General features: G+C 39.6%; 2 protein-coding genes across 2 annotated transcripts in view; one reads left to right on the plus strand and one right to left on the minus strand.

Moving 5' to 3' along the window:
* LOC120528179 (zinc finger protein 501-like) overlaps positions 1–10,173 on the minus strand; it is a 31,102-nt gene extending 20,929 nt beyond the window's left edge. The window contains exons 1-2 of the mRNA XM_039752266.1: positions 10,098–10,173; positions 232–787 (exon numbers count right to left, since the gene is read on the minus strand). Of these exons, the coding sequence (XP_039608200.1) occupies positions 232–649 (418 nt within the window). The 5' untranslated portion in view covers positions 650–787; positions 10,098–10,173. The remainder of the gene's footprint in view (positions 1–231; positions 788–10,097) is intronic.
* The window catches only part of LOC120528176 (oocyte zinc finger protein XlCOF6-like), a 321,282-nt gene that overhangs the window by 88,746 nt on the left and 208,351 nt on the right, over positions 1–24,185 (plus strand). The window lies entirely within an intron of this gene.

Below are 24,185 nucleotides of genomic sequence, written 5' to 3' on the forward strand. Positions count from 1 at the left end.
CACATTTAGCCAGTATGATTCCAGCCCCAAAACCTTCATGACTAGAAAAATGTACGAAAGTAACTGGCAGGCATCTTTGAAAGGTAAGGTCAGCTCAGGTACCATACAACCTATTAGCTTACTCCTAAGCTGTGCGTATCTTGCTCCAATTTATCCCCAAAAATGCCACAACACACATAGGTAGAACTTACAAAAGAAGAAGAAAGGTGAAGGTTTCATTATATTACTTACTTCTTCCCACACTCATTGATGAATTCCGTTCATCTGCTTCTCTCCCGATTCCTTCACCGACTTTTTCTTCAGACTCTGTTAGCTCAGATTTCAGTACCACAGAATTCTGCTGGGTGGTCAGTTGTCCCACATTAGTGACTAAAGGCTGTGAACTGAAATGAGATTCTTCACAGAGATCTTCCTTAGAAATATTCCCAGTTTCATGCTTTTGCAGTTCAAGACTAACTGACAGATTTTCTGAATCTTCGACTTTAATTTCAATAATCTTCTCCTTGCACTCCTCCTCTTTAAAAACTGAAATTCTTCTTTCACAATCCTCCACCTTCACACATAAATATTCCGCTGCACCCAACTCATGGTCATCTTGTTTAATAGGCTCCAGTCTTTCATCCATGCCACCCTCTTTGGCTAACTCCATGTTCTATGTGAAACTCTTCCTTACCCACAAATATATGTTGCTCTTTTCTAAAATTTCGTCATCACATAGACAGCCCTGGCCTGGATGTCAGACACCTCCTGATATGGCCATGTGAACTGGATGGAGGCTTCTTTTTATCTATCAAAATAAAAGAGGCATAATTAGTTCATAAAGCTGTCAAAAATAACTTGTGCACATTTCCAGTTTAACACTAGAATCCCTGACGCCTATGAAAAAACTCGTAATCTTGGGCCATCTTAAAACCCTTTGCACCTCTCCTCACTAGCGTCTTTTGTTCTGCAAATCTGTCGATTGGCACAAGCAGCCTGCTATCCCATCCCAGCTGAAGTCCCTTTATCGTGGTGTGAGATGCCTGGAGTTGTATTGGGTAAATAATATATTGTTTTTTGGAATACATACATTTCATGCGTGTTCCAGGTCTACCAAGATCTGTGTAAGTGTAGGCTGACACAAAATGCAAGACAAGAAATACTGAACACATTGATTACATCTTGCCTGATGGGGCCCGAGTTGCCTCGAAAGCTTGCATATTGTAATCTTTTTAGTTAGCCAATAAAAGGTGTCATTTTGCTGGGCTTTTCTCTGAAAACAACTAAAACAGAAACTTTTTCCATGTTATACTAATAATGACATGAAATGTATGATGTGTGAAGAAGACATTACTCTAAATATCAAATAAACGTGCACTTTTATTCAAGAATATAACCAAAGGATCATTCAATTTACATGTTGCTGTCAATGAGTTTAAAACCCAAGTTCAAATGTCAAACGATAGAAAGCTGATTATGTATTCTTGAATGTAGCAGAGGTAAGAACTGCTGCCTTATAACCAAAAGGTTTCGGGTTCGAGTCCCCGGGCAGTCTGCATTTTGAGTAGCGAGCTGCTATTATTATTACTATCTTCTTATATGATACAAATGGACAGCCATGGTAGTGTATGTCCAGGATTTTAAACCCCCTGTAGCTCACAAACCGTTTGACCTATTGACCTGAAATTTGGTACAAATATACTAAGTGACTTCTACTGTCCGCTTTTGGGGTGGTGATTGACCTCCAAGATTATTCCTCTTTAAAATTTTTAGTTTATTTTATTGTAGAATCAACTCTCAGCCGCGACCGTGCGGCGCATGTGTACGGGTGCTGTTCTCATCCCTACCACCTTCTCCGTCACTTCCCCTACCTCTTCATATCTTAAATCATTCTTGATGCAGATTAAAGATTTAAGCGCCAAGATTTAAGGAAAACGTAGTAAGTAATTGCAAGACAAACACTGACAGAATCAGTTTTAACGCGACAAGATCCCAATGAAAGAAGAAAAGAAGCGGGCCGCTAGGGTGGAGAAAACAAGAGCTGCTCAAGAAGCAGCAAGCGCATCAACCTCTGAGCAAACCAATACTAAACATAAAGGGAAAGAGGATGAAAACGATAAATCAAGTGTATTCACTGCACGTTATCATGCAGTGCGCCGTTACTGATAATGTAATAAAAACATACATTTGATTTGAATTTGTAACACCCGGTTCAACTTTTGGCTGCTTGTAAAAGTTACCATTATATTATTATTCAGTTTTATTCTCTCAGTGACATTCATGTTGCGCAACGAACTTGCCTCTCCCTCTCTGAGTTGATGGCATTTATCTCCATTCTTTTCACAAGAGCAGCGATGACCACCGTAACAACAGACAGCTTCTTCAAAGCGTTTTCACTGGCTAATAGACTGTTTCACCTCAATAAAACTCTGCTTGGCACCATAAAGTAAAATGGGACCTCAACCAGCAGCTAAAGTCACTCCAGTACACGAGCAACTCTTCATGCTAGTGTTTAGATCTGGACGGTGTATGTACTCAAAAAAGAAATCTAACTGCATTCTCGTACCATTGTTTGTGACATTAGGAGTGTAATTTGTGAGCACGACCTTGTCGATCAAACATAGGAAGTTCTGCATTCTACTTGTGACTTTACGCTGTCTGAATTTAAGTAAATAAATCAAGGTAAATAACATTCGATCTGGCTTTTATATAAGTAATATATAAATGTTTATGTAAAGACCATCTCAGAACATAATCACAAACAGGAGTTTGCCTGATACGTTGGCGAGCTCTGCAAGCCATGCTGTATCTTTGAAGGACAGGTGTGGGGCAGACTGACTGGCAGGATGACGCCAGACCTTGCCCTGCATCAAAACGGTGCCATCTTTCTTTCGCCTTTACGCCTGGTACAGCTGCGTTGTTCTTATATGCGAGTGGACGTTTCTTGCGGGGAGGGCTTCTGTTCTCTTTCTCCGATCTGAGTTCACGTCTGTTATAGCTCGTCTTTATTTAAAAACAGCAGTGTCAGATCGGGGTGAGTGTGAACGCAAACGCGACCGAGAGAATAAAACCAAATAAAATGCTAACCTTTACAAGTACCATACATTTACACTGCCTCTTAAAAGACTCAAATCAAATGTATGTTTTTATTGTATAATAGTAACAATAAGAGCAGCTCACTACTGAAAACGTTTATTTTGGGACACGTGAAGACTCAAACCCACGACTTTCTGAATAAGAGTCAGCAGTTCTTACCACTGTACTACCAAGGCAGTCGCTAAAACGACATACACTAACCCGGTTTCTTTTGCTCCGGTTAAAGTCTTGAATAAAAGTACCCTTGTTTTGTTATATTTGTACCTTTTGTGAAAGTGCTTATTTGATATTTGGACTTCAGTCTTCACACATTATACACTTCAAAATTTTGTCATTACTACTAAAACAGGAAAAGAGTTTGTCTTTTGGTAAATGGCTTGTATTTGATATAGCGCCTACTAGAGTTCAAGAACCCCCCTAGGCGCTTTACAACACAACAGTCATTCACCCATTCACACACACATTCATACGCTGGTGATGATAAGCTACTACGTAGCCACAGCTGCCCTGGGGCACACTGACAGAGGCGAGGCTGCCGAACACTGGCGCCACCAATCCTTCCGACCAACACCAGCAGGCAAGGTAGGTTAAGTGTCTTGCCCAAGGACACAACAGCTGCATTCTCATGCCGGGAGCCAGGATCGAACCTGCGACCCTCCGATTGCTGGACAACCCGCTCTACCGACTGAGCTACTGCTGCCCTTTTAGGTATGTGTTCAACATTTCTTGCATTTCCTGTCATCCTACACTTACGTAGATCTTTGTAGACATGGAACACACATGAAATGCACGTGTTCCAAATAACGATATATTTTTTAGCCTATACAGCTCTCGGTACTACTTTACTCCCTGATAAACCAGACTTGAGCTGGGAGAGGTTTTTGCATTTCTGCGGTGGTGGGAGGGTGTGTGGTATTACTGTGTGGTCACGTAGGAACAACAGAAAGAGGCAGAGGTTAGGAGCACACGCTAATACAGCGCATTGCTGCACCCACATAGAAAAAAATAAGGCAGTGTGCCCCGTGGTTACTCTTTCAGGTGGGCATTAGCATATCATAATCCATTGTACCAATAGCATGAGTTTTCTGCATTTGACTTATACAACCAACATTATAAAATAGCAGAAATTACACAGTAAAATCAAGTCCCAACTTATTCGCAGGAGAACTTATCCACGAGTACATACGGTAGTTTTCACGCATGCGTGGTCCAAATCGGGGAGCGACACGGCACTGTAAAGTAAGAAGTACAGTTACAGATATGCATGGTTAGGCGATTGAGTGGTAACTGGTGATGTGCAAAATGATTCTTTTTAATGATTCATTTCACCAAAATGACTAGCTTTTGTATCACTAATTTGTTCTCTTCAAAAACAACAAGCTTTACTGATATCATACAGAAGTATAGCCTAAATAAAATTTAGAATAAAGTTTTGCATGTTTTTCACACATAATAGAGAACCAGCTGGTTGCATTTAAATCTGGTTATTGCAGTCTACAAGCCGAGAGCCTAATCAAGTAAGCAATTTTTTTTTTATATCCTAGATGTTGAAAGAAACACAAAATGTGAGTGATTACATTTTTTATGACTAAATACATTTTTGATTTTAGTCTTTGATTAATCTCCTGCAATTTCCTTATTTTATATCTGGTTTCTTTATTTAGTCATGTTTACATAAGAAAACATGAAATTTTCCTTCTCAGTTGCATCTAATAACAGACAGAATGAAATAAAACAGACAAATAGAAGCAAGGAAGGTTAAGGTTAGATAATACATATTTACACCAAAAAAAAAAAAGGTTACAGGATATATATCAAAACCTTAACCACTATCTCCGATATTTCTTCTTGAAAAGTCGTATGGCAGTAGGAAGAAAGGAGTTTGTGGAGTGATTTGTGTGGGTTTTCAAAGTGATTACCCTTCCTGATTTACTGAACTTTAGGGGTCCGTACTGACCCCTACTCTCTTTTCTGTTTCTTTTTCCGGTTTCTTTGTGGTGATGGCCTGCGCCACGTCCACCTACTCAAAGCTTCATGATGCTCCGACAATGATGGATGGATTAAAAGGCAGAAGACTACGTGACCATCATCATCATCAAGCCCTTCCGTGAGAACCCTAAATCCAAAGAGGACTGTTTCATTTATGTTAGGTAGAATGCCCAGAGGGGACTGGGCGGTCTCATGGTCTGGAATCCCTACAGATTTTATTTTTCTCCAGCCGTCTGGAGTTTTTTTGTTTTTTCTGTCCCCCCTGGCCATTGAACCTTACTCTTATTCGATGTTAATTAATATTGATTTATTTTGTTTTATTATTGTGTCTTTTTTCTATTCTTTATTATGTAAAGCACTTTGAGCTACTGTTTGTATGAAAATGTGCTATATAAATAAATGTTGTTGTTGTTCTACATGTAATGGGTGACTGTCATCAGTTGAGATGATTTCCAGTTTCTTTAACATTGCCCTTTGACACACACACACTAGTCAAATCATCTACATCAGCCCCCTAACTTTAGCTGCATACTTCATCATCTGCTGGAGCTTTTTTGAGTTTTGTCAGACTAATAAACCAGGCAATGAAACTGAAAATGATCAGACTGCGATAAAAGGACAACATGAGGTTCTGATGCAGTCTCCCGTTTATATAGCATCAGTGAACTGAACTGAGATTCATTGTATACGGTGGTCCAGAGCTAATTATGCACTTTTCATTATGCTATAACTTAAGTTTATTACAGAGAAAATCACCCGAAAAATCCAGGACCATCGAGAAGTGTGAGAACTGATGACATGTCTTCGAGCAGAACTGGAATCGTCCCCGCATAAATCAAAGTCATCCAGACGATCTGGATATGCATAATTAGATCTGGACCACCCTGTACTGCGAGTCACTTGTCTACAGTTCGTTCCTCCTTTCAGTACACAAACCAATTCTTTTTTCTTTATACTGTGCTGCAGATTATGAATGAACTTTCAGATGTTCTCCAAATCAGTAGGTGGCACACTGGTTCATTCAGTCAGCCATTGTACTGAGACGGTCAGAGTCACTCAGTCAGAGTAAACTGAGGTGTTTGGTGTCATCTACCAGGTCAGTCATTGCCTAGTTCTCGTCACGACCGTTTTGTGTTTACCTATTGGTTATTTCCTGAAGACAGCAGCCATGTAAGTGGAGTTAGGATGACAGCTCCAGACTGTCACAGAATGTAATATACAGTGGTGTGAAAAACTATTTGCCCCCTTCCTGATTTCTTATTCTTTTGCATGTTTGTCACACAAAATGTTTCTGATCATCAAACACATTTAACCATTAGTCAAATATAACACAAGTAAACACAAAATGCCATTTTTAAATGATGGTTTTTATTATTTAGGGAGAAAAAAAAATCCAAACCTACATGGCCCTGTGTGAAAAAGTAATTGCCCCCTTGTTAAAAAATAACCTAACTGTGGTGTATCACACCGGAGTTCAATTTCGTAGCCACCCCCAGGCCTGATTACTGCCACCCCTGTTTCAATCAAGAAATCACTTCAATAGGAGCTGCCTGACACAGAGAAGTAGACCAAAAGCACCTCAAAAGCTAGACATCATGCCAAGATCCAAAGAAATTCAGGAACAAATGAGAACAGAAGTAATTGAGATCTATCAGTCTGGTAAAGGTTATAAAGCCATTTCTAAAGCTTTGGGACTCCAGTGAACCACAGTGAGAGCCATTATCCACAAATGGCAAAAACATGGAACAGTGGTGAACCTTCCCAGGAGTGGCCGGCCGACCAAAATTACCCCAAGAGCGCAGAGACGACTCATCCGAGAGGTCACAAAAGACCCCAGGACAACGTCTAAAGAACTGCAGGCCTCACTTGCCTCAATTAAGGTCAGTGTTCACGACTCCACCACAAGAAAGAGACTGGCCTGCAAAAACGGCCTGCATGGCAGATTTCCAAGACGCAAACCACTGTTAAGCAAAAAGAACATTAGGGCTCGTCTCAATTTTGCTAAGAAACATCTCAATGATTGCCAAGACTTTTGGGAAAATACCTTGTGGACTGATGAGACAAAAGTTGAACTTTTGGAAGGCAAATGTCCCGTTACATCTGGCGTAAAAGGAACACAGCATTTCAGAAAAAGAACATCATACCAACAGTAAAATATGGTGGTGGTAGTGTGATGGTCTGGGGTTGTTTTGCTGCTTCAGGACCTGGAAGGCTTGCTGTGATAGATGGAACCATGAATTCTACTGTCTACCAAAAAATCCTGAAGGAGAATGTCCGGCCATCTGTTCGGCAACTCAAGCTGAGCGATCTTGGGTGCTGCAACAGGACAATGACCCAAAACACACCAGCAAATCCACCTCTGAATGGCTGAAGAAAAACAAAATGAAGACTTTGGAGTGGGCTAGTCAAAGTCCTGACCTGAATCCAATTGAGATGCTATGGCATGACCTTAAAAAGGCGCTTCATGCTAGAAAACCCTCAAATAAAGCTGAATTACAACAATTCTGCAAAGATGAGTGGGCCAAAATTCCTCCAGAGTGCTGTGAAAGACTCATTGCAAGTTATCGCAAACGCTGGATTGCAGTTATTCCTGCTAAGGGTGGCCCAACCAGTTATTAGGTTCAGGGGACAATTACTTTTTCACACAGGGCCATGTAGGTTTGGATTTTTTCTCCCTAAATAATAAAAACCATCATTTAAAAACTGCATTTTGTGTTTACTTGTGTTATATTTGACTAATGGTTAAATGTGTTTGATGATCAGAAACATTTTGTGTGACAAACATGCAAAAGAATAAGAAATCAGGAAGGGGGCAAATAGTTTTTCACACCACTGTAAACTGTAGTACGCACTGCGCATGCCTCGAAAAGATTCGTGCGTTAATGTCATTGTGCCAGTACGTTCGTTCAGAGACCGAGCCAAGTACAAAAGAACTCGTTCGTTCATTGCACATCACTAGCAGTAGCAGGACCTTCTCGCCTGCTGATACACCTGCCGCAACAGCCGCTTTTAGTGACGAGATGATCCCCTTTATGGCCCCACTTTGAAAATGCAAATCCCAGTAGTTACCATGATTCCTTTAAATGCAAACGCAACTATTTTTTCTAGCTTTCGAAAACACCTTACAGCACTCAGAAGCTTCCCCGAATTTTTATGTCACAGCAATGGGTCCCTCCACACTCTTGCACGCGTTCCCGTGACTCGGACAGACAATAAATGCTGGTTGTCGAGTCGGAAATACCACGTAAACCGAAAAGACCTTATATATACACACACACATCTCTCTTCTGGTTCATCCTGCTTCCACTTCAAAACCGGTCCCGCCCACACGTAGCCGACGTCATTTCTCGATTCCTATTGGTCGTCTTCCATGCCATTCACTATACCGGCCTGCTGAGCGTAATACACCCAACAAGTACTCGAGGTGCTGCCACAACGGTAAAATAGCTTTACCACCTTTGCCGGAGCCACCTGTGTCTTTACAACAGCAAACATCAGAAGCTAAAAATGATCGTCAACACATTTGAGAATACAACTCTTCTCTAGCGTTTGCTTCCATGGGTGCATAGATAACTCAACCTCCTGGCCACGGACCATACTGTTTTAAAATACACGGGCAAATTTAATCACCAAATCGCTCCACTATTCGCTAACACTTCTACATCTCCAGGATATGGACAGTTGTATGTTTTTGACACAGCGCAAGTTACTGCAGTACGCTTACAAAATAAAGCAAACTCTGCATGCAGCGAAAATGTGCTTCTCCAGCTAGATTCTATGCTCAGAACCACCAACCCCTTCGCTAAATCATACAAACACATGCATGAAATCGCTCAGTCCAATCCAACAGCATCTGTATGAATGTTTTTCAAGGAAAACCCTAGGCAGGATTTACGACGATACAATGCCCTGACATTGCAGCGGTTTTCGTCGGAGACTATAGCGAAACGCCTGCCGAAAGGGACATTTGCATCTGTCCCATACGCAACTCCTGTAAACAGATTTCCACGCTCAATATGAATTGCGATCCTATGGTTTACCCACTTTTATCCCCTTACGGAGACATTGGGGCACAAAGATTTACAACATGTTCTCGATAAAATTTACGCGTACAGATTAGCAATGAGGAATACATTTAGTATTTTGCACTCCAGCGGCGAACTATTCCAACAGTACGTCGTAGATGCGTGTGTTAAAACAGAGGGCGCGCGACTCAACTCTCTCAGATTACATCAACAAGATATGCGCGTACAAGAATACAAAGGACTATCACACGCACTACATTTCCAGGAAGTCCAAGATACATGCAACAAAACTATCAGGATACTATGACCATAGAACGTAAATTCGGGAAGCCCGATTTATTTATCACTTTCACATGTAATCCTACTTGGCCGGAATTTCTACATGCACACTGCGTCTTTCAAGAAGTGTTTATTTCTCCCTGATTTCTGAATTTCTTTCTCGTCGTTTTCAGTTCCTATTCTTACACCGCCGTATGCTACGGCGGGCGTCGGCTAGTAATGCATTAATAACAACGCGGCATTGTCTCCAGTGCACTGTTCGCGTTACAGGCACTACTTCAGAGAAACCTACTGTAAAACTTGGAGTCTCGATTATTTTGTACTTTTCCCACATAATAAATTCAGGCTGAATGACGAACACGGACGGGGCGGCTATAGGTCCGTTTACAGTCGGGCGCAGGCAGCTGCAGTTGAAGTGGCAGACGCGCTCGCGCACAATGGATGCCCACGCTGGTCTGTTCAATCGCAGCCAGGAGACTCAGCATGAACGTAAACTGCGGATTTGGAAGTGGACCGTTCATCGCCAAAATGTACAGACTGCCGCGACGTTCTCTTTCGCATCCTCGACTGTTTCTTCGTTTTTATTTCCCTTTCACAGTATTCATTGCCCTCACGCCGCCCTTTGCTTTAAATTAATTATTTGCATTTATATAGCGCTTTTCTCACTACTCAATCCTTTCCGCCATTGCTACTCCATTCCCCTTCCAGCTCCTAATGCCTACCGATTACCTTTTGGTTTTTCCTTCTTCTCTTCTTCAGATCGCTTTTGTCTCTGAAGTAAACACGTGTCTCGTATAAAATTTCGAGCAGCCCGCCAGCGGAATTAAACAACAAGAAACAAAACGAGTCATCAAAGGGCGACTCTAAGAAGTGCTGTTAGACAAGTCATGCCAAGCGTGTAAATGTTGCCATCTACTGGACGGAGGAGAATCATTTAGAAATGCTTTCCTTTATCTTTTCATTTCGAATAAAGCATAATTGTGCTTTATAGAAACGTATATTCTGAAAATTGATGATTTGCATATATTAAAGGAAAATCATAAAGCATGTATGAGGACAAGTATTATATATTATAATGCACGTTAGTATAGTAAGAGATATAGTTAGTCTTAGATCATGAAGGAGTTAATTAAGAATTTTTACATAAAAGGGCGGCCTGTCTGCTCTTTTACTTGCTTTGTTTTGAATTCCTGTGAACGAAGAACGTTGTGTTCTTTGATGGAAAGGGGTGAGCAAAGCCAGTCCTAGACGGCCGCAGTTACTGCAGGGTTTTTTTCCAACCCAGTTGCTTAATTAAAAAACAATCCTTGTCAATAATTAAATTCCATAGCTTGTTAGTGCTTTAACTCTTCCATGTTAAGCCAATCTCATATTACACATTTTTTCCTTTCTAATGAAATCATTCAAATGATTTGAAGTAGAAATGGAAAAATGATACCAAAACATCGGAGCTTGTGTCAGAACACCGCTGTCACATGACCGGTGACGTATGAAGCTCCGAGCCATAGACATCCTTCTATATAAAAGCGGTTGGGATTGCCCTTCCGTCCCATGAGTGGAAAGCGTAGCAGTATTCCGCTTATCACAGACTTACTACTTGCAGCTTGCGGTACGAAGCGACATGATGTGAGCAGAGTTCTGGTGCTTCCATTGTTCCCTTGCTTTTGTGTGCGATGCGCTGGAAAAATAGACAAAATGATGTCTCTGGAAATAATTAATGTTGATGGAGTACAAATGCCTCACTGCGTAGTAAATATCAGGGGGGTTCAAAAGGGCGACCTCAATATAGAAAAAAAGTTTACATTTCATCACAAAAATAAACTACGAGTATTAAAGTAATACCACTCAAATGCAATATAACCAAATTAATGAGTTTGTATAAAATATCAAATTGATCTACATATTGAATTGCCTTAAGAAGTGGTCAACTTAAAAGTCGGTCGCCTTAAAAGGCGGGTCAGCCTACTATATAGATAGACGCCACATTCAGTGTGTTGCCGACACGATATGTCAGCGCGTCCTCCCTATTGCGAGTGGCAAAAGTGCCATTTAAACTAATGCAGGTAGACGTGGAAACCAGGTTTTCTGATGGAAAAAAAAATACGTTTAAAACAGTATCGTTTACATACATCAGATTTTGGTGAATCGTTTAAATGCAATTATTTATATCCATTTATACACTAATAATGGCAATTATTAAATAATAATAATAATAATACTTATTATTAAATAATTCCTCCCATAGAAGTAACATTTCTCGGACTTCCTTCTTCCATCTCCGAAACATTTCTAGACGTCCTGTTTTTACGCAACACAGTACTGAAGTGTCGGTTAATGCCCGAGTCACCTCACGTACAGATTACTGTAATGCTCTTCTATCTGGTTGTGGTGGGCTGGCACCCTGCCCAGGGTTTGTTTCCTGCCTTGCACCCTGTATTGGCTGAGATTGGCTCCAGCAGACCACCGTGACCCTGTAGTTAGGATATAGTGGGTTGGATAATGGATGGATGAATGTATGGATAATGGATAGATGGATATTCTATCTGGCATCCCACAAAAACGTATATCCATCGCTTACAACTTCTTCAAAATTCTGCTGCCAGGATAATAACCTGCTGTTCTGAACCCACTGCACATATCACACCGATTCTCTCTCAACTTCACTGGCTCCCTGTTCACTACAGAATACAATACTAAACACCGCTCTGAACATTTAAAGCTCTCCACAACCTCACTGATCTCCTCCAGACTGGCACTCCTCTCGTTCACTCAGATCCTCATCTGCAGCTCGACTTTCTGTACCACACATCAGATTCACTACTATGGGAGCTCGAGCGTCTCTCATTGTGCTCCTCAACTCGGGAATTCTCTTCCCTCTCATATTCGTCAGCTCGATTCAATAACACATTTTAAAACTGCCCTCAAAACGTATCTTTTCAAACTGGCATACCAATTGTGAATGTTACACTGTTACTGCAAGATATCTTTGTTTGTTTGCTAATTGTTACTTTTTGATTTATCATTCTCTTGTTTTAATTTTACTAATGTTGTTTAATTTTATTGTAAGCTGACCTTGAGTGCTAAGATTATAAAACGGGATTTTCTAATGGCCAAATATAACCAAAACAATTGTTCAGCCTTACCTATGACAGGGGTGTGGAAATCAATTTTTTTCTACTTGTCCACGGACAAGTAAATTTAGAAAATCCACTTGTCTTCCAGTTAAATTCATTTGCCCATAAACAAATAACAAAAGTGAAAAACATTTTATTTTTTCTAATCTCTTTTATTGATGCCAAAACTGCCTTCCATTTTAAAACTGAAGTTCTTTCAGGTAGTAGTATTTTGCCACCTTGGTCTAGAACATTATATAAACGATTCCCTTATTATTTTAACTGGCTAATAAACAATGCCTTCATTATAGCTACACTAGTTCTTTTTTCATATATTACAGTTACATAACAGAACACTGTCCTGATTCATTTTCTGCCATGTTCTTCAGCTTTTGTCTTGCAACATCTTCTCCCCCAGGAATCTTTACCATCTCAGACAGCATGGGCTGAATGCTGTTCATTTCTGCTTGAGCTGAACTGCATTGTTCCTGGTTCTCATACTGACGGCAAATTTGGCAAAAAACAGAGTCGGTGCATTTACCCACGGAAACTCCTTGAGCCATTGCGATTGAAAAGCCCGTTTTCGTTTTTTATCATACTCATGGTCCCTTTCAGCTTTTGTTTTTCTTTTCTTGTCCTCATTGTCAGGTTTTTCAGGGCCTGTTGTGCCAGTTTTAATCAAGAAACGATCCATTTCTCATCCGCGATGCTACTTGCTTCAGTTTCAGCAACACGCATACAGCGAGAAAAACGTGCTTACCGCAGTGCATTATGGGTTACACAGGTAAATTCCTAATGACGTATTCAAAATTCCGCAAGATGGTACATTTCCAAAGAAGTAAATATTACCTATTTTGTTGGGAAACAATAATCGCATCTAAGTGAAGATTTTTATAGATATTTCATAACATTTGGAAACTGTTAGAATGTTTTCTTCTTTATTTTTAATAAACTGACAGCGTGAAACCAACTTGTTTAATATGAAAAAAATTCTAATTAAAAACAATCTATAGACAGCTCATCAGAATTGATATTGTCACGCAATAAATTTCTTAACTCCGCAATATATCACAACCTACGCGAAATCGCAAATTTTAGGGAAGATTAACTGCCCAGCAAGCTTTGTTATGTGGTGAAAACATTTGCATTGCAAGTAAAATGACCGCATTTTTATGTAGAAACAATGAATTTTATCAATGATATATAAAAGTTATCGATTATAACGAAAAATTATCAGATTACATCGTAATGTCGGCATGAAAAAAAAAAAAATAACAGCATCTCCAAGCGTGTAAATAGTAGAGTAAAATACTTATGTAAGACCGTAAGAGTGCTTCCCCTTTGAAAACTCTGCCGTCATTTTATAAAAATATTAAAGACCAATCTGAGACATGAAGAACATGCCTAAGTAGATTGTTTCCACACGAAGTACGTACCCAAATGTTTAAAATTTGAAAGTAGTGGGGAAAATATAATATATAATTCTTTTTTCTCCAAAAAATTGCACTTGTCCGCGGACAACTGAAACCAGAAAAACACGCTTGACCGACGGTTAAATTTACCCGTGTCGGACGAGTTGGGCGTTGGATTTCCGCACCCCTGCCTATGAAATGTAATCCCCTGGGATCTGGTTTGGAGCTTACAGCGGTTTGTAAAATCCCAAGCAGCACATTATTCATTACTTCACTCCACAGCAGTGCCACGCGCAATATGGCGGCGACGTTGACGTACGATTCTGCTGGTTATGCGGCGTCTAGTAATTCTATGTCAATGCTCCGTACCTCATCGGTGCTTCACAGAGCGCTTTATTGGCTTGACAGCATTTCGTCGGTTTGACAGCTTTGGTACTAAATGAACAGGTTGTCTATATAAACTGCATCATTCTCATTCAGCAATGTTGGGTTGTGAGGAGAGAGAGATTTGGAGAGCTTTGGTGACAGATGGCGACTAACAGCATTCAGAACTTAAATAGTATAAATGGACAAGGACCTTAGCAGAATAAAATGAACACAGACTTTTCTGACCTTTTACTGGTGACGTGAGGCTGAAACAGAGAGTGCTGCTTCACTCGCGCTCTTGAGAGCTTGCCTTGCTGATGATACGCAGTTGTACCTCAAAGTTACTTCTGACATCACTTCATCTGTAAAAAAAAGCTGTTGAAATGCTTTGAGGATATTAAATATTGGATGGCACAAAATTTCTTGCAATTAAACGAAAATAAAACAGAAGTCTTTATTTTTGGTCCTGCCACATCTGCAGTTGAATTCGGCATGCAGTTTGGACCTTTGTCAGCAATGATTTATAATGATGTCAGAAACCGAGGTCTCATCTTTGTGTCATCACTAAGTTTTGAAAAACAAATCTCCATGGTAGTAAAGTCCAATTTTTACCAACTGAGGCAAATTTCTAAACTAAAATCCTTTCTATCACAGAAGGACTTAGAAACAGTCATGCATGCCTTTATTACATCTCGCCTAGATTACTGTAATTCCTTATATGTTGGGTCTGTCAAAATCTGCTCTGTCACGCCTTCAGCTGGTTCAGAACGCTGCAGCGAGATTTTTCATTGGTTTGAGAAAAATGGATCACATCTCCCACACGTCTCCTCTGGCTACCAGTGAGGTGTCGCATTGATTTTAAAATCTTGTTGTTTGTTTTTAAAGCCTTGCATGGTCTCACTCCAAAGTACATCTGTGACCTCCTTCACCCCTATGTGCCACCAAGAGCACTGAGGTCATCTGGACGACTGCTCCTTGTAGTGCCAAGATCTCGGCTGAAGTCGAGGAGAGACCGAGCTTTCTCAGTTGTTGCTCCATGGCTTTGGAATGACTTGCCTTTTAACATCAGGTGTTCATCCTCTATCAAGGTTTTTAAAAGTCGTCTTAAGACCTACTTGTTTTCTTCATAATGGCATTATTGTGGATGTTATAATTGGTTGTTTTATTAATCTGCTTTTGCATGATTGATTGTATTATGTTTATTTTAAATTCTTCTTTGTACAGCACTTTGGCGCAACCTCTGTTGTTTTAAATATGCTTTTATAAATAAATCTAGTCTAATCTAATCTGACCTCAGTTAACCACCAGATGTCGCTGTTCATACTGGGGCTGAGCCTTCGACGCTTCGAATTGTTTTCGGCACAAATAGAAAGAAAGATTCAAAGCTTCATGAGGCTTCATTTTCCCATCACTAATTTGACGTCTAAAACAGATGAGTAGTTCTCAGTGCTTCAGTTTTTTCTCTTCACTTTCCTTCCAAGTATTTTTTTTTTTTATTATCTTTCTTTATTAATTTTATTGCAATCCATACAAATCAATCAAGTTTTTACAAAAAAAAAATTGAGTTAAGAACAGATCGATCCCCACCCTGAGAGAGAGAGCAAGCCAAGCGGTGTAAAATTTAAGGCTTGTAAACATACCTAAATTAATAAATTCTCTGTGCTTTATGAGCTTTTTTTAAAATATTACTGATTAGATCCTGCCATGTTTTGAAAAAAGTCTGTACAGATCCTCTAACTGAGTATTTGATTTTTCCAATTTCAAATAATATAACACATCAGTTTCCCACTGACTTAAAGAGGAGAGTTTGGGTTCTTCCAGTTTATTAGAATAAGTCTGCGTGCCAAAAGTGTAGTGAATGCAATCACAATTAGTTTGTCCTTCTCCACTTTAAGACCCTCTGGAAGAACCCCAAACACAGCTGTTAATGGGTTAGGAGGAATTGTGAGTCCAAGGCTGTCTGAAAGGTAATTAAAATGTTTGTCCAGAATAATGTTAATTTGGTGCAGGCCCAGAATATGTGACCTAGTGAGGCTGGGACTAATTTGCAGCGTTCACAGGTTGGATCATGCCCTGGAAACATTTTGGAGAGTTTTAGTCAAGACAGATGTGCTCGATATATAATTTTGAGTTGTATAATTGTATGCTTTGCGCATAGGGAGCTCGAGTGAATTCTCTGCATTGCTATTTTCCACTCCTTTTCTGATATATTAATTGAGAGATCTTTTCCCAGTGTCCTCTTGGATCTTTGAAAGGAGGGATTGTAAAATGATTTTATATATTGTAGAGATGGAGTCTAAGTCCTTGAGATTGAGCAATATTTTTCCAGCATGGATGAGGGTGCAAGATGAGGAAAATCTGGAAGGTTCTGTTTAACAAAGTTCCTGATTTGAAGATAGTGAAAGAAATGTGTAGCTGGAATGTTAAATTTGGAATGTAATTGTTCATAGGATGCAAAGACGTTGTCTATATAAAGATCTCTAAGCAAGTTAATTCCAAATTTTTCCAGATATTAAAACTGCATATGTTTGTGAAGGTTGAAAGAGGTGGTTCTCTTGCAGGGTGCCACAGATAGAAGCTTCTCCGTCTTAAAATGCTTTCTACATTGGTTCCAGATTCTAAGTGAGTGGAGCACAATTGGGTTATTAGTGTATTGCCGATAACGTGTGTTTATTGGAGCACAGAGCAAGGAATACAAAGAAGTACTGCAGGATTTTACTTCTATTGCGGTCCAAGCCTGTGTATGTTCTTCTATTTGTGTCCAGGTTCTTATCGCCTGTATATTTGCTGCCCAGTAATAAAACTGGAAGTTAGGTAGAGCCATGCCGCCTTCTGCCTTTTGTCTTTGTAGGGTCGCTCTTTTGATGCGTGGATGTTTTGAATTCCAAATAAATGAGGTTATTGTTGAATCTAATTGCTTAAAGAATGATTTATTAATGTATATTGGATGTTTTGAAATAAAAAGGAGCTTAGGAAGAATATTCATCTTAACAGTGTTAATTCTTCCTGCTAGAGTGAGATGAAGAGTTGACCATCTATGCAAGTCTTGCTTAATTTTTTCCATGCAGACGCGAAATTTTGTTGATAAAGAGCTTTATGTTTACTTGTGATGTTTACCCAGGTATTTAAACTGTTCTGCAATGATAAAAGGTAGGGTGTCTAATCTAATATTATATGCTTGAGAATTCACTGGAAAGAGTACACTTTTATTCAGATTAATTCTGAGACCAGAGATCTTTTGAAATTCTGTGAGTGCTGCTAAGACTGCAGGCACAGAATTTTCTGGGTCCGATATATACAGTACCATATCATCTGCATATAATGAGATTTTCTGTTCCAGTCCTTCTCTGCTAATCCCCTTTATCTGATCAGTATTTCGACAATGTATTGCCAGTGGTTCAATGGCAATTGCAAACAGCAGCGGTGACAAGGGCATCCTTGTCTAGTGCCACGTTCTAGTTTAAAGTAGTCTGAGCAAATGTTTTTGATGCAAACTGAAGCTTCTGGGTTAGTATACAGTAATTTAATCCATGCACAAATGTTGGGCCAAACCCAAACTTCTCCAATGTAGTAAAAGGTATTTCCATTCAATCATGTCGAATGCTTTTTCTGCATCCAATGATAATAATATTTCTGGGGTGTTTGATTTAGTTGGTGAGTATATTACATTAAACAGGCTCGAAGATTTGAAGATAAGTGTGGCCCCTAATAAATCCAGTTTGGTCTTGTGATATTACGAGGGGAGCACTTTCTCCATCCTTCTAGCTATGATTTTAGAGAGTATTTTAACGTCGTTATTCAGAAGTGAAATTGGTCTGTATGATGCACATTGTAATAAGTCCTTATTTTGTTTTGGAAAACAGTGATTAGTGCTTGGTAAAGGTTTGTGGAAGAGATTGGTTATCTCTGGCTTCTGTAAATGTTGCTAATAGGAGGGAGCTAGCTGAGGGAGAATTTCTTGTAAAATCTGCAGGGTAGCCATCAGGGCCTGCTGCTTTCCACCTTGGAGTGACTTTATAGCATCTAGTAATTCTGATAATGCAGAGGTTTATCAAGTTCCTCCACACTAAAAGCGTCTATTTGTGGTATCTGTAATGTATCCAGAAATGCATTAGATTGTGTATTGTCTTCTTTAAACTCAGTAGTATATAGGGATTTATAGTAGTCTCTGAAAGTGTGCATTATATTTTTGTGTTCGATGATTTTATCTCCGTTCGTGTTAGTGATTACGAGATTGCGTTGCACTTCTTGCTTGTGAATTTGTTGAGCTAAAAGCTTATTAGCTTTCTCTCCATGTTCATAGTAATGATGTCTGGATTTGTAAATTAGTTGTTCAGTTTCTTTAGTTGTCAAGAGGTTTAATTCTGAATGTAGAGCCTGCCTCCTCCTATGTAGAGTCTCGCTTGGTAGTCTGGCATGTTCTTCATCTATTTTAGTAATTTGCTTTTTATCTCTGCTACTTTCTTGGCTTCGGATTTATTTCTGTGGGAAAGATATGAGATAATCTGTCCTCTTAAGAAGGCCTTAAGAGTTTCCCAGAGTATTCCTGCAGAGATCTCAGGGGATGTATTTGTCTCTAGAAAGAATTTGATTTGTTTGGATATAAATTCCGTACAATTCTCGTCAGCTAATAGAAGCGGGTGAGTGTATGGGGCTAAGTTATTTTAGCTCCAAAATCATAGGTGCATGGTCAGAAATAACAATAGCATCGTATTTGCAAGATTTAATCTTAGGCAAGAAGTTATTGTCTATAAAGAAGTAATCAATCCTTGAGTAGCAATGATGTACTGGTGAGTAGAAAGAATATGTTCTTGAATTTGGGTTTAAAACCTCCAGGGATCTGATAAGTTGTGATCAGTTATAAACTTTGTAATTATCTTTGCGTGTTAGATGCGTTCCCCTGTGGAGAAGTCCTATCTAAAAGTGGATTTATGAACACAATTAAAGCCCCCAGCCATTATAACTTTATGAGTGTTCAGATTGGGAATGGATGCAAATAAATTTTGTATAAATTCCTTATCATCAACATTAGGTGCATAAACATTTATCAAAATCATTTTACAGTTAGATAAGTCTCCCATGACCATTACATATCTCCCTTCAGGATCCAATACTACATCTGATGCTACAAATGGTACTGTTCTATGTATGAGAATTCCCACCCTCTAGTTTTCTTTGTAAAGCTAGAATGGAACATTTGGCCAGTCCAGTCTTTTGCAGCGGAACTGATCCTTGCTTAGTAAGTGGGTTTCCTGTAAAAATACTATTTTAGCATTTAGACCTGTTAGGTGAGAAAGTACTTTCTTTCTCTTTAATTCGTGATTCAGGCCTTTAACATTCCAGCTTACGAAGTTAACTGTCCCATCATGGAGACACTGATTCTGAGTTTTTGATGTCATTTTATAGTCTTAACTGGAAGTGAGACAGCTTGGTCTTAATTTCCTATTTCCCCTAGAGTTGTTGCCATGCAGCTTATTATTACGTTGGTAGTTATAATTATAAAGATTAGGAGGATAGATTAGGTATAGATCAAGCCTGCTCTGTTTCTCTCCCCCCCCCTTATTTTTGCCTCCCCAAGTGAGGCTAAAACCCACTTCACAGTCCCAGTCCTCTGACATACCCAGAGACAGAGCACGTCCAAAGCAAAACAAGCCCCATGCAGCTGCTTTAGGGTTAAGAGATAGAGATATCTATTACCAATATAGTCTTTAAAAAAAATAAATAATTTTGCATTTAAAATATATATATAGTCTTCAGCAATTTTAGTGCATTAAGATGATACACCCAGATAATAAACCCGGGATGGTGTTAAAATGTGTCCAGAATAAGCATAACAAGTCTTAATGCAGTAATAGCAATAACAATAAACCAAGGGTATGATATTGAACAGTCTCGTTTAGGGTAGAGAAAATAATTAGAATAAAAAAAAAGAAAAAGAAAAGAAAAAAAAAGAAAAGTAATTAAGCACAATAAAACATAAACAGATAGCGCCCTAGTAATACTAAGTAATAATGAGAATATATGATGATAAAAACCCGTATTTTAAAACAAATAGATCAGACAGTAGATTATTAATCCTTGCATATCATTAACGCCATGACTCACTATTATGTATCAGAATAGTCCCGGATCAGCTTTCTTAATTCCTTTTCTGCTTCTTCCTTGCTAGCGAAGACATAGAATTGACCCTGCCATTCCACTTTCAGTTTTGCCGGATACAAGAGGCTGTATTTGATGTTGGCTTGCTGTAACCGCTGTTTAATGTTGTAGAAGGCTGCGCGTTTAGTAGCTGTTGCTGGAGAGAAGTCCGGGAAGATACGAATGTGGTTATTTTCATATATAATATCTTGCTTGTTTCTGAGGAGTGCCATCACCTCTAGCTTAAATGATAATCGTTCAAAACGAACTATAAAAGATCTGGGTCTAACAGTGTTTGATCCGCGTACGCAGTAAGCCGCTGCTATCTCAGATTCTACTTTAAAGTCGTCCCAAATTATTTTAGAAAAAAGTTCAGCTGCTAATTTCACCGGGTTTGGACTTTCTCAATTCTCAGGCAGATCTTCAATTCTGACATTATACCTTCTGCTTCCATCTTCCAAAGCAGCCAGTCTGTCTCCGAGTTTTTTTGCATTCAGAGCTGACATTTACTGCTTTTTCCTCGGCACTGGCAGCTAAATTTTAGGCTATTTCAATCTGAGTCGTGAATGTCTCCTTGAGATCCTCCAATTGATCAGTAAATGTGCTCAGTTTAACCGAGTTTTCTTGAATGTGCTCCTCAATTTTACCCAGCACTTGTCGCAGCTCAAATTGCAATTCCTGTCGCAGCCATTCATTTGCCTGTTTCAACTCCTGTCTCACCTCCAGTCTCAGTTTTTCATTTGCCTCCTGACTTTTTTACCTGGACGCCGGTGTTCACCTGTATGACTGAGCTGTGTACTTCTCGGAGACTCAGACGCTCTCACTGGAGGTGAACCAGTGTGGAAGTTAAATGATGCTGGCTCCAATCTTCCTCGCTGGCCTTGGTTTCCCGATGTCTGAGAGTTTTCTTCGACCCGTCTTCTCCTCTACAGGATGCAACCTCTTGGCTGCTGATAACCAGATTTAATTTCTCCTTCCCAAGGCCGCCTTTATGGTTTCTCTGTGTGTTCGAGGGGAGTAAATGCTACTGATATTCACCGGCTCACATGAGCTCAGCCTACAGATAGCTTCTCTACGTCTGTCAAGGTTGCTCCCCTGAGCGTGAGCTCAGTGACTAATACAACTTCTATCTTGCATGATTTTATTACATCAAAGAAGCTGGACCTCTTTTTCATCATTGAGATCTGGAATGTTAATGGTGAATCTTCATGTTTTACTGACCTGGTACCACCAGGTTATCCTTTTGGAACTTTCCTCAGCTGTCTTGTCATGGCAGGGCCTGCCAAAGTCCTTAAAATTCTTGTTCTTGGGTCAGAGCCTTACATTGGGGTCCATTTAGTAGTTTCAAACTGCAACTTTCAAAGTGTGTCGCTCTTCTCCTTTGTTGTGTGTTACAGTTTATAGGGCTCCTACAATTAATAATAATGTTCATTTCTGAATTCTCCCATCTCTTGGCTGAAATAACACTTTGTTATGATAAAGTAGTTATTGTTGGTGATTTGAATAGCCATGTTTGCTATCAATCTAAAACATTGGTTAAAGACTTTTTATCATTATTGGACTCATTCAGCATATTACTGATCCAATGCATTCTCTTGGTCAAACCATTGATCTCGTTCTTATGCGAGGTGTTACGGTTAATAATACTAAAATATGTGATGTTCATATTACTGATCATTTTTCTTTAATAATGGATGTAATACTACTGTTGACATTGTTATTACAAGCCATGTCCCACACTATTCTTGTATTTTTCATCATTCTACTAACTGCGGCTTCGCTCACAAAGCTCTCTTTTAATAAATTGGCTGAATAAATATGGACACAATTTTATTTCAGTTTATCATTATGTACCAAATTTGTGCTGTATATGAAAATCACACAAAAGGAGCAAATATGTTGAGCAAGGAGCTACAATACTTCTCTATACACAATGTTAGATGTAGCAGCCCCAAGTTTCAGAATGAAGAGAGAGCAAGGTGAACTCTCTCTGCAGCATCCCACCTAAAAGTGGCCATGAGAGAAACAATCATCAACCCTCAAATCCACTGCCGCCTTTTTCAGAGACTGGCCTTGTGCTTCATTGACAGTCATTACAAAGCACACTTTAATTGGAATTTGCAGGAGTTTAAATTGAAAAGGAAAGTCAGATGGTAGAAGAAGAATACGTGGGATAAAGACAGCTTCTCCATGACCGCAGCCAGTAAAGATATTCGAATACAGTCATATGAAAAAGTTTGGGGACCCCTCTCAGCCTGCATAATAATTGACTCTCCTTTCAACCAGAAAGATAACAGTGGTATGTCTTTCATTTCCTAGGAACACCTGAGCACTGCGGTGTTTTCCGAACAAAGATTTTTCGTGAAGCAGTATTTAGTTGTATGAAATTAAATCAAATGTGAAAACTAGCTTTGCAAAAATTTGAGTCCCCTTGTCATTGTGCTGATTTGAATGCCTGTCACTGCTCAATGCTGATTACTTACAACACCAAACTGGTTGGATTAGCTGGTTAAGCCTTGAACTTCATAGACTGGAGTGTCCAGTTATGAGTGGTAAAAGGTATTTAAGGTGGTCAATTGCAAGTTGTGCTTCCTTCCCTTTGACTCTACTCTGAAGAGTGACAGACAGCATGAGATCCTCAAAGCAACTCTCAAAAGATCTGAACACAAAGATTGTTGAGTCTCATGGTTTAGGGGAAGGCTACAAAAAGCTCTCTCAGAGGTTTAAACTGTCAGTTTCAACTGTAAGGAATGGAATCAGGAAATGGAAGGCCACAGGCACAGTTGCTGTTAAACACAGCAGGTCTGGCAGGCCAAGAGAAATACAGGAGCGGCATATGGGCAGGATTGTGAGAATGAGTACAGACAACCCACAGATCACCTCCAAAGACCTGCAAGAACATCTCGCTGCAGATGGTGTATCTGTACATCGTTCTACAATTCAGCGCAATTTGCACAAAGAACATCAGTATGGCAGGGTGATGAGAAAGAAGCCCACAAACAGAGTTGCTTGTTGTATGCCAATGCTCATTTAGACAAGCCATATTTATTTTGGAACAAAGTGCTTTGGACTGATGAGACAAAAATTGAGTTATCTGGTCATAACAAAAAGCACTTTGCATGGCGGAAGAACAACACCGCATTTCAAGAAAAACACCTGCTACCTCCTGTCAAATTTGGTGGAGGTTCCATCATGCCGTAGGGCTGTGTGGCTAGTTCAGGGACTGGGGCCCTTGTTAAAGTCGAGGGTCGGATGAATCCAACCCAATATCAACAAATTCTTCAGGATAATGTTCAAGAAATCAGTCACAAAGTTGAAGTTACGCAGGGGTTGGATATTCCAACAAGACAACGACCCAAAACACAGTTCGAAATCTACAAAGGCATTCATGCAGAGAGAGAAGTACAATGTTCTGGAATGGCCGTCACAGTCCCCTGACTTGAATATCGAACATCGAAAATCTATGGGATGATTTGAAGTAGGCTGTCCATCAAATTGAAATGAACTGGAGAGATTTTGTATGAAGAATGGTCAGAAATACCTCCATCCTGAATCCAGACACTCATCACAGGCTATAGGAGGACAGCGTCGAGAGGCAAAAGGAGGTTAAACTGAGTATTGATGTCATATCTCTGTCGGGATGCCCACATTTATGCACCTGTCTAATTTTGTTATGATGTATATTGCATATTTTCTGTTAATCCAATAAACTTAATGTCACTGCTGAAATACTACTGTTTCCAAAAGGCATGTCAGATATTAAAAGGACATTCAGCCAATGACAAACA

Source organism: Polypterus senegalus, chromosome 4 (assembly GCF_016835505.1).
Source record: "Polypterus senegalus isolate Bchr_013 chromosome 4, ASM1683550v1, whole genome shotgun sequence".
NCBI lineage: Eukaryota > Metazoa > Chordata > Cladistia > Polypteriformes > Polypteridae > Polypterus > Polypterus senegalus.